At 32.0% G+C, this 11,934-nt stretch overlaps 1 protein-coding gene across 3 annotated transcripts; it reads left to right on the forward strand.

Annotated features, from left to right (window-relative positions):
- Positions 1-131: 131 nt before the first annotated feature.
- LOC107456681 (uncharacterized) lies at positions 132-7,835 on the forward strand. 3 transcript variants are annotated; one of them, XM_043038813.2, is made up of 2 exons: positions 132-261; positions 3,995-7,835. In XM_043038813.2, exon 2 carries the CDS (start codon positions 4,103-4,105, stop codon positions 5,549-5,551), a length of 1,449 nt encoding a protein of 482 aa, XP_042894747.1. In that variant the 5' UTR covers positions 132-261; positions 3,995-4,102; the 3' UTR covers positions 5,552-7,835. The 3 variants fall into 3 exon arrangements, with proteins under 3 accessions (XP_042894747.1, XP_015930101.1, XP_071043231.1); XM_016074615.3 differs by having other exon boundaries at positions 202-346; XM_071187130.1 differs by lacking the exon at positions 132-261 and adding an exon at positions 464-692.
- The last annotated feature ends 4,099 nt before the right edge of the window (positions 7,836-11,934 follow it).

Below are 11,934 nucleotides of genomic sequence, written 5' to 3' on the forward strand. Positions count from 1 at the left end.
TTTGTAAGTTTTAAAATTAAATTTGAATGACAAGACATGCTCATCGGCCTCCTACCACCCAAAACAAGTTCACCATCCCTCAGCATATTCTCATCACCCCCGTTGTGAAACAATGCACTAAACCATTAGCTGGTTTTCTAACTCAGTTGCCTCAACCCTGTCAAGGTCATTAAAAAAACTAAATTCTTTGGATTTTAAGACTAGAGAACCCAAGTCCTAGAAAGAAGTAACCGGAAGCGTCCATATCAAATTTTTGACGCCGTATGTTGTTGTTAATGTTTATTTGTACTTTAAATGAGAAACTATTGTAATCTAAAGATTTATATTTTCTGTGACTATTTAAGCAGTAAGAATATATTATTTTGTGTCATTATTTAGAAATTTAGATAGTTAAAATGATTGAGATGAAAAATTTTATGAAATGCATCATATGAATTCGCTTCGCCGTATACTTAAATTACGTTCTAACTTCGTTACTAACCTTAGTTACTGAAATTTTTTTTAAACATTTTTATAAGCATTAATTTGTTATAAGTTTGTTTTTACAGAAAGTGGTGACATTTAATATAGTGCGTGCATTAAATATTCTAATTGTTAATGTAGTTATGTGTATAGCATTTAAACACGATTCTGTCTTCTGAAAAATTAAGGTGGTATAATTGAGTTTAAAGCAAATAAGAAGTAAATGTCAGGTGAATAATACCATTTTTTAAAAAAACTTTATTTCAACATAAAATATGTATTATTATTACGTACTGATCTCTTAAGTCTAAGCTCGTAATAATGATAACCGAATGCATTTGAATTTTGCTATTACGAGCCCAGATTTAACGAGCAAGTTTTAAATAAATTGTTTAAAGTTCAAAAACTTATGTAAAACCATGTTATCCCATTATTACCAGCATTACTCATATTTTACCAAGGAATTGTTTCCTTACTTTCGTGAAAATATTATTGAAGATGTTAGAAAAAGAAAGTAGACTCGGCAATTTATAGAAATTTCATTATGCTGTAAAAGGCTTTTAATACACTCTTGTAGTTAAATTTGTTCAGAAATTTTAAATAGATAAATAATTAAGAGAAGCTAATAAATGGAGAACAATAAGGAACAATGTGAACATGGTGCATAGAGTTTTTAAAAAGTGTTTAAAGTTGCTTACTTTTAATTTTTAGAAGCCCTTAAAGGTGTTTTTAAAAAGTGCTTATTTTTCCCTTTTCGAAAATGAGATTTATTTTCTTTACCGTGTTGATTTTCGCTGCGTATTGTGCAAAATCATGGTTTTCACATTGTTCTAGTCAATATTTTCACAATTCATTCAACACAATCTGTTTCGGGCGGCATACTATTAGTCCGTAAGGTATGATAGTGCCAATCATGTTGCATGTTTGATTAATTACTTTGGAGTCCGCAGGTGCGTCTACTGAGCTGGGTTTGGTGAGATTCTCCTGCAACTTTGCTGAATTTTGCACAAAATATTCTCACTTTCAGACTTCATTTTCCACTCTCTGAAATCGAACCGAAAAATCTCTAGATATTTTTATGCTAGCTAATATAATCAAGAAAAGAGTTCTTCGCCGGAATCTTGTTCTTTTATCGTGATCATGTAAAGTATTTAAAAATTATTTTGCATTTTGTTAATATATATAGTGCTTGAAAATATTTTTGAAGTACCTACTTAAAAGGCACTTTATTTTGTTGAAAGATTGACTGCGCACCTTGTATTATTATAAACCAATAACTTAAAAACTAAAATCAAAAACCAAAATCAAATTATTGTGCTTAAGACACTGATCACTCTCCTGAGTTTGTAAAGACAAAATTGTCAGTTCGATGTCAAATAAAGGATAAATTAATTTTATTTTAATCTGGAAACATAAAAAAAAAATCAATTATAATAACTTTTAACCGAAAAAAAAATCTTTCATCATTTATCATATGCAAAATTGAAAATTAAACAATTTCTAAAAGTATCAATATCTAACTAAACATAAAATTAAATATGTATAATTTAAATATGTTTTTTAAACAGCAAATTCTTATTTCATGCTTCTTATTTCAAGTTTTAAGACTGAAAAGTTTTACATTACTTTTGTCCACATCTAGTCATTTTATTATTTTTTTTGTCTATTCCAAACATCAAATGTCAATTTACATAAACATTCTGTTAATATTATTTCTCCAGATTAAAGCTTCAATATCCATAAAATCCATTTTTGAAAAAAAATTAGATGTAATAAATTATAAATATACTCTTAGGTTATTTATAATTTATTACATGTACAATATACTTCTTATACTCTTATTATTAATTTATTAGTAAAGATATTTTTCTAACTTACATCAATTATTTCTAAAAGAAAAAAAAAGTAAGTTAAATCATTCTGCTCTGTATAATTTAATTTTAAATATGAACTTTAAATTTGAGTGATTATATTTACGGGTGTCTTCATGATTTCAAGTTTTTCTTTTATTATAAAGAAAAGAAAATTTAAAATCTGACTTGAAATCTTTGTATACCTTATTTTTCTGTAACAATATACAGGGTGTGTAGCGTTTTTTAAAGGTGCTTATTTTTGTTTTTTAAAAGCCCTTAAAGGTGCTTTTTTCATTGAGCGTTTTTACGAAGTGATTAATTTTCCCTTTTTTGAAAATGAGATTTTTTTTCTTTACCATGTCGATTTTCGTCATGTATTATGCAAAAGAGTGCTTTTCACATTGTCCTATTAAACTTTTTGACAATTCATTCAACCACGACTCATTTACCGTCGGTCCATAGCGCATGAAAGCGCCAATCATTTTACATTTTTGATAAATACTTGCGAGTCCATATGTGCATATATACTGAGCTGAGTTCGGTGAGATTATTGTACTCTCATGTGCAACTCTGCTGCAGTTTGCTAGCAATTTCAGGCTTCATTTTCCACCCTCTGATATTGAACCGAAAAATCTCTCGATCATTTTATAATGGCTAATATAATTAAGAAAAAAGTTCCTTGTCAGAAACTAGTTATTTTTATCATGATCATGTAAAGTCTTTGAAAATTTTTTTGCATTTTGTTAATGTATATGGTGCTTAAAAATATTTTTTGAATGCTTAAAGGGTGCTAATTATTTGTTGAAAGATTTGGCTACGCACCCTGATATAAATTGTACAATAATTTGATGGTGATAAAATATATCTGCTGATAAGTGTTTTCAGTAAAAAAAACTTTCATTATTTGTAAAAATGAAAAATAACCATAAAAAAATTGCCCAACTATTATCGATGCCAGTGATGCTTATTTTTTTGTGATAATAGGTACTACATTTTTTTTGTGCTATAACACTATACTTATCAATCTAGGCATCACAAGCATTTTTCTGCAGTAGCAATTGATAGGTTAAATATTTTTACTTCTGTGATTAGTGATTCTTCTTCAGTAGTTGTCAGTTGATTCTTCTTCAATAATTGTTAGATGGTTCTTCAATAGTTGTTAGGTCATTTTTCTTCTACAGTTGTTAGGTCATTCTTCTTCAAAAATTATCAGGTGATTCTTCTTTAATAAGTGTTGTGATTCTTCATCAATAGTTGTTAGGTGATTCTTCTTCAATAATTGTTTGGTGATTCTTCTTCAATAAGTGTGAGGTGATTCTTCTTCAATAGTTGTTAGGTGATTCTTCTTCAATAGTTGTTCGGTGATTCTTCCTCAATAGTTGTTAGGTGATTCTTCTTCAATAGTTGTTAGGTGCTTCTTCTTCATTAAGTGTTAGGCTATTCTTCAATAATTGTTAGCTGAGTTTAGGCAACTTCGTTTAAAAAAGTTTTTGCTTGTAGCCTAGTTCTCAAAATGTATGTCATATAAATTAGTATCATATGTATCATCCTAATTTTTTTTTGTATTAAGTTTTCTGATTCTGTGTTACAAAAAGTTACATTGTTAGGTAAATATAATATTCTAGCTGAATGTCTTTTTTTTCTGTTTTTAGATCTGATTGATTTTTGCTTTTTTTCAGGTTTTTCAAGAATATTAAAAGTTGGGTGTTGACAGGATGTTATTGAAAGTTATTCTATTGGGAGTCATGTTTCATATTTTTTGATATACCTGCCTATTGATAAAAATCATGCCTTGCTTCATGAATTCCAACCTAATACCGTCACTGAAGTGTCAGTCATTAGTAAAAGTGGGCGTTTTGTTATGGGAGAACAACAATGATGCTTCATTGTTGACAGATTTTCACTTTAAATCTAAGACTTGCCAAGGTAAACATAAAGAATGGCAGCGCATGGAAAATAGGATTTTGGTGAAAGCATCCACGCTCGGTATACCAGCAGTCTTGCATAAGAAATTGGTTTGTTTCATCCGACTCATTGGTATGGAAATAATGAAGTGGAAGGAAAATCAGCTTTCCAAAATCACGTCTAACAGAGAATTCCTGAGAGCTTCCATCACCCACCTCTGTTGGACGCCTTACGGAACAGTCAATGTGAAAAAGACTTCCAGAAAAGTTGTTTACGATGAAAGACTCGATATCTGCATGCGTTACGACATGGCGTGTATGAACTGTCTGGAGGAAGACATTCCACACATCTGGAGAAAGTTGACCAAGGCTGAAAAGAAACTTTATACGGAATACAAGTACTGCCGTCTCGGTCGAGAAGAACTCATCAGGACTTTGATCCGGTATTGGACTTGCACCGTGAGAGGGGTGTTGAATGAGGAGGAGAAATCAATGGAAAACGATTTTGAATTCATTATAGCTGTCGAATCGGGCAATAAAGCTGCCGTTGAATACTTCTGGACGAAGATGAGAAGTGAAATAAAAAAGTTATATTTTTCTCTTGCCATGAGAATATTGTCGTTCAGCTCCTTCGATGAAATGATATCTCCCTGCTGCTTCAAGAGGATATCGTACAACTCGGACATCGCCTGCTTCTTGCTCTCGCGTGGGCCCGAAGAAAGGCCAAAAGACCTCATAGAAAACGGGCGATGTCTCGTTTCTCTGCGATTCTTATTAGACTGGCCGCACCAAAGCTCGTTTTCTGAATTCTCTAAGCCTATTTGGGAAGTGGTCGCTCCTACCGATTTCGAGCACATAGCGAAGTATATTATTCATAAAATAAATCACGGCTACAAGGACTGTGACTACTCGGAATTGTTCAGAGAACTTTGGAAAAACTGCCCCGTCTCGTATCGGAAATCTTTTGTGAGGCATTATACTTTGCAACGTCTTCTGCCGCCGTTCTTCAGAATCAGGGATCGGGAGACGCTCGGCCTTATCTTCAAGAATGTGTCCTCCAAAAGAAGGATGAAAGCGATCCTGCACATCTCGGGTCGGAATATTTGCATAGGCTTAGCCAGGCACAGAGACTGGAATTTGCTGTCCTATTTTATCAAAGTATCCCTGAAATGGCGCGAGAATGTGATTTCATTTCGCGATCAGTTCTTCTCCAGGAGGATGACTAGGTCTTCCTTGAAAGCTGCCATAAAAGGCGAGGAAGACATTGTAGCTAAGATTTATAGGTTTTTGAGTCGGCTTGCCCACTACGTTTCTAAAAAAGCCAATAAATAAAAGTAGATGAAAAAAACTACATTGTTAATTTTGATCTTAAATGATTGACTGGTTGTGGAAATTTTTTTTTAATTCCCTTGGTGTAAATTAAAAAGTGGAAAAGCTTAATTTATGCTTTTTTTTATGCATTTAAAATTAATTTTTAAAACATCATTTTTGCAATGCAAGTTAGACTGATATTTTATTTTCATTTAAAGGAGGCACATGTACTGAATGCTATTTACTCAAGTTAAATCACATGTGAGATGAACAATTCAATTATTATTCATAATTTAAATTAAGTGTCAAAATATAATTCAATATGAAAACAACAAATGTTAAAATTTCACAGATGGTTAAACAACCAGCCAGGCTAAGAAGGTGCTGCTGAGGCTGTAGCCCTAGGTTTTCAAATTTTTTAGGGCACATTAAAAGGGACCTCTAAAGTTTAAGAATGTATAATTATGCTTTGTATTTTCCTAAAAGATTATTAGATATTTGCAAAGGGTAATGTTTTGCGATCTTCCTTCAGAATCGTTAAAAATTGTGTGCAATCTTTAAGTATAAAATCCAGGAAGCAAAAAGAAAAAAATTATATTTGGTCATGCTATTTCCTTCTGACCTTCAACCAAATTTTAACCATTATCTTCTTTTAAGTCATAATTTTCAAGTTTTAAAATTTGTATGTTATCTGTTTAAATTTTGTATTTTGAATTTTATGAAAACTTTCAATATTTCTAAATATACAGTCGCACCTCTATTTAATGAAGTCACTAAATCCCGATAATAAGTTCATTATATGGAAAATTTGCTAAGTAGAAGATCATCTTTTGAAATACTTAAACAACACAAAACATGTTTTAAAATCATAAACCCTAGATATAATTAAAATAGCAATTGATACACCTTCGTCTCGTAAACTAGTATCTACTATTTATTTTATAGATAGTAGCTACTAGCATGGAAAGCAAAAGTCGAGCAAAACTGGCTAAATTTATGTATAAAATTATAGCTGCATTTATTATATAAGTAATTTTAAACATATATTACCACATACATTCTAAAGTTTAATTGCTACTGATAAATCATATATCTGTGTTATATCAGTTTTAGATAATTTGGTATAGGTTGATTTCCAAGTTACACATTAGTCTCGGGGGTCCATTCATACCTTAATCCAACCCTCTAACCAGCTAAAGGCATTAACTTTTCTAAGCCTTTAGGGATGGATGTAAAACTATTACACCGAAGAGTAAAAGATCTTTATAATCCAAGCCCTGAAACGTCAGGTTTTGTGTTGTTAGAATTTTATGTTATATAGATCATTTCACATATCATTAAACTTACCTACTAAATATGGCAAAAAATTTCTGGAACAGATGCATCATGTCATAAGTATTATTTACTAAAAAAATTTAAATTATCAAACGCATTAGTGATAAAATCCAACCAAACTATCGATTTCAATTTGCTTTGGAGATCGTTAGGTTTATGGAAATTAGCGGTTTATAGAATTGTGTTATATAGTCTACTGTATCAGCAAATATAATGTTCTGTCAGTTTCAAAAATACCGATCACAATATAGTTTTTTTTTTCAAACAAAAGTCAATAATTTTGTTATTTTTTTTAAATTTTCACTTAAAATGTCAAATCGTACAAAAGATCTGAAAATAGAATCTCTAAAAAATGAATTATATTTTAAAAATTGTTTAAAGTCAAGGCGCAGGAGTTGCACGTAATATAAATATTTTGTTAAAAAAAAATCATGTTTTGGGTCAATGCTTTTTAAATTAGTCATGTTTTATGAACAATTCACAGACATATGAAATGCAATATTTTTAGAAGACAATTAATGCTGGTTGTAAGGTGAATTGATAATAAAATATATTATTAACGATCAATAATATTTTTTGTGGCAACTTATTTGTATTTAAATATTTTACTTTTGGCATTTTTAGTTGAAGATGGGTAAATTAAGTTTTGTTTTGTAAACTACTCACTATGCGAAATGAGAGAAAATGAATAGTAGCAGTTGGGTAATTTAGTCATAAAATAATTTAATTATGCCCACATTTTCTTTGTTTGTAACTTTTCTTTGTAACTTTTTTTTTAAAAAAGTTTTTACCATTGGCATTTTTTTGTTTAACAGTGTACAAAACTGATTTTATTTCTGCTTATTTACATGTTATATTTTGTCACTCATTTTTAAGGTCTTTTTTATACCCTCCACATTCTGTTATTTGAGTAATTCCTTTGTGTTACGTAAATAAAATTATGAGCATTTTTTTCTTGTTTCAATCAAAATGTTTGTTGCCTGATTTTTTTCCCAAAAATTTCATTAAATTAATTAACAAAAATGTTCACTAACTATCTAACAATGTTTTGTCTCAAGTTAGTGATTTCATGTGTAAATCTTTTGATTTAAATACATTTATTTTTATTATTTTTTTCAAATTCAAAAATTCTAAAAATGCTGTTTTTTCTGTAGCAAAATGTATGAAAAATGTAGTTTTGTTTCATACTTGCTGGGAACTTGGTCATGAAAGGTTACTCTAATATTATAGTGTCCTCTTTTGAAGTATTTAAAACTGATGATAGAGATTAAAATAAAATTTATTTATTTATTTTGCAGTTAAATGTTTGAAAATTGCAAGAAAGAAAATTGAACTGAAAATTGCAAAAGAAAAGTTTATATAAATATTTTAACTAATTAAAAGAGGCAGATATTGATAATATTTATTATTTTTATCATTTATTTATTATTTTTGGCTTATTTTAAAAATGTGTCCAACTATTCAAAATAGCTTGTAGAAAAGAAACTATTATTTTAACATTGTTCAGTTAGTATGTAATTAAATTAATGTTTTATTTGTTTTTCAAACCTTTATTGAATATACTACATACATTGAGGGGGCGATGGAAGAAAGGTAAAGATACAGTAGGGAACCGATTATCCGGAGCGATCGGGACCATCGCTATTCCGGATAACTGATTTTTCCGGTTTTCTGAATCGCTACAAAAAGCAGTTTTTTTTATTGTTAAACCCAACTAAAAAAAAATATTAGGAAATAATCTTAAAAAGAAGAAAAAACGATGAAGTAATACAGTAATGATTATTTCTAAAATGATGGTATGGTAAACATCTTTCAAAAAAGAAAGAAAAATCCTAAAATCTTATGAGGAGAATTTTTTTTAAAAAAAAATGGCGGGAAAATTTATCGAATTTCGTTCCGGTTGTTTGGTTTTCTGATTTCCGGATAACGGGTTCTGTACTGTATTTTTAAAAAATTTCCATTACTAATTAGAAGCATTTTAAATTTATAATTTTTTATTCTTGATGCAAGCATTGTTGTAAAAATTTTCCCCAAAGCGATGGCAATTTTAATTGTTTTTCTTTTAAAGATTTTTTACTCTATAATTTGTTATTGTACCTACCAACAATATTTTTAAAAAGCCTAAAATGTAAACTTATAATATATACATCTAATATTAATGTATATGTGTGTGTGTGTGGGGGGGGAGTTGTTTTCGGCAATGTGAACCTTCCTCTATGAAAAGGTACCCCTTCATAAAATCGAGTTAGCATGTTTTATATACTAGAGAATTGAAATATGTAGTAATTTTTGCAGTGGTAGACACGCTACAGTACTCCCCCACCAGAATTATAGCTGCGGTAGAATTCGATGAATGGATACCACTAGTTGAGCCATTGCTGTTTTTGTGAGAAGTCGGGAGAGCTCTATTAAGATCGCCCTACTTTGGAGTGCTGATCGTGAGAGCTGTATTAAGTTCACGGTCGTGGTCGCTCTTGTGTTTGTCTTTAGCAGTCGAGTGAATACGTTGTACGTTATTTGTGATCGAGATTGAGTAGAAACAGCGCAAGGAATTGGATAATGTCAACTGTTGTGTGGAGCATCCATCGAAGTAGGCGTGTTCAGATGGAAGTGTGCGTTACTGTCAAGATAGGCGTGTTCATATCGAAGTGGGAGTTCTGAAAGCTACCCCAACATAGAATCGAATTAACGTGTCTTATATTCTAGTGAATTGTAATTTTGTTGTGGTATATATATAATACTGATGGGAAAAAATATTGTAGAATTATGAAATTTCGGCCAAGTGGCTGAGCGGTTCTTCGTTTAAGATTATTTGAAATAAATATGGATAAATCCAAACCAAAACGTACTACGATAAGGCATTAAGAAATAAGTTATTAATCGAAAACGCATATCAAGAGAAGGTGACAATCGATCACAATCAAACCCTCAAATGCAAGTATATTTTGTGTAAAAAATTAATAAATAAAAATAATAAGAAGGAGGAAGGAGACTTGTTGCTAAGAAATGTGTACGGTAGTTGTTTAATGTATATTTAGGATCCCGCTGAGGACTAATCGTTAAGACACAGATCCCCGAAGTCAAGCATCACTGGCTGTGGTCAGTGTGCGTTGGAATCCCAGGGTTGGCGGTATTGGTCCTCGTTAAACTGTTCTACCGTAAAGTGCTCGACTTCGCGTACAGGTCGTCAGGCTACCGAAGCGGGGGTGTCATCCCCACTGCAGAGGATCAAAATTGTGATGGTATGTATTCGGATCATTCTCAGGGATGTTTCCAAGACCGTCGCCTATAGCCCACTGTGCAGCGCTAGTGTGTCCTGAATGAATTACAACATCATTTATATTTAGGTGTTATTGCGGGTCAAATTTTGAAATATGACTATAATTAACCTCGTTTACCACCATGGACTCATTGTGGTAAATAAAGATTAATAAGAGAATGACCCTATCAATTTTAACATTTGATCCCATTTAGGACATATGAAGAACGATTTTTGTGGATTTTTCAACATCTGGTACAGTATGGGGATTACTAAGTCATAGCAAATTAATATCGTGAAATATCGGTTCTACCCGATAGTTATTACTAAAGCCCNCACTTTGATTCGCATATTTTTGCAAAAAAGCTCGTATACTTTTATTTTCAAGTATCCACAGCGGAATGCCGGCATCTACAAATGATCTGTATTCTGCATAAATCCATTGCAAATTCCGATTTGCGAGAAGATAATTGAAAACAGGTGGGAATCAGAGTCGGTGTTTTCCCATCTTTTGCTGTTTTATGCTTAGATGTCTCCAAGTGCTGAGATGTAAAATACTTCTTCTCAAAATTTACTGACTTCTCGCATGCCTTACAAAACAGAATACACATCCGACCCAAATTCTTTCACAAAACTGTCCAGTTTTTTGCTTGTGCAGGCTTTTACTTTAGGCATTTTTGAAATAACTAGTACTCGAAAACTTTTTCGTGCTCCTGCTACAATGTGCTCAACCAGCTTGGTGAATTCGTTTTGTAGATAAGAGAGCATACGAGTTATTCGATGGTGTAGGCTATATGGGCCGTAAGTAAGAATAAATTCTATTGGTTGTAAGTAAAATTAACTCCAATCTTTTCACTCCCTTTCTCTCTCTCCTTGCAAAGCGCATCGGGCGAAGGTGACGCCACGAAGAGACGGAGAGGAAATATTAATAAGACAAAAGGAATAAAGTCCTAATCTCGATAAATGCATTACAATACGTCGGATGACAGTCAACCATTTCTGTACTTCAAAATTTCTTCATTTTGCGTTTATGCTCGGTCAAAAGCACAAAAAGCTTTGCAGAAAAATTTTAAATTAGACAGAAATAGGCTTTTATGAACAAAAGGAAAGAAAAAGGCATTTTAAGAAGAAAACGTTTAAAAAAGGCAGAAAAGGGCATTTATGGCATTTTGCTTGAACTTCCGGGCTCTAGTTATTACACAGTGAAGATGTGCCAGACATACTGCGGAAATACCTTTCCTTTCCTTGCGCAAAATAGTTTTTTCGTCGAATCGGCTTTTATGAATAAAAAACAGTTCTTTCCCAGTTGTTTTCATACATTATATTTCAACACATATTTATTGTTGTAGTTCATTTCCGTCGCACTACAGCTGCACAATGGGCCATTGGCGACGGTCTGGGAAACATCCCTGAGGATGATCCAAAGACATGCCATCACAATTTTGATCCCCTGCAGAGGGGATGACACACCCTCTTCGGTAGCCCGACGACTTACACGCGAAGTCGAGCACTTTACGGTAGAACAGTTTAACGAGAGCCAAAATCGCACACCTTCGGTCCCTACGCAGACTGATCCAAAGTGGTTACCCACCCGCACACTGACCGCAGTCAGTGATGCTTGACTTCGGTGATCTGCTGGGAACTGCGTCTTAACGATCAGTCCACTGCGGGACACACATATTTATATTTCTTACATATATTTATCCTTAATCTCAATTTAGGGTATAACTTCCTTTATGAGATAAAAGTTATTTCCAAATTTGTCACTTTAAAAATAAGAAAGGGTGTCCCTCCGCCAAAAGCCTTGTAG

The sequence above is a fragment of the Parasteatoda tepidariorum genome, chromosome 10, assembly GCF_043381705.1.
Source record: "Parasteatoda tepidariorum isolate YZ-2023 chromosome 10, CAS_Ptep_4.0, whole genome shotgun sequence".
Classification (NCBI taxonomy): domain Eukaryota; kingdom Metazoa; phylum Arthropoda; class Arachnida; order Araneae; family Theridiidae; genus Parasteatoda; species Parasteatoda tepidariorum.

Excerpts from the sequence above, each read along its gene's own strand:
- LOC107456681 (XM_043038813.2), top strand. The coding sequence starts at position 4,103 with ATGCCTTGCTTCATGAATTCCAACCTAATACCGTCACTGAAGTGTCAG.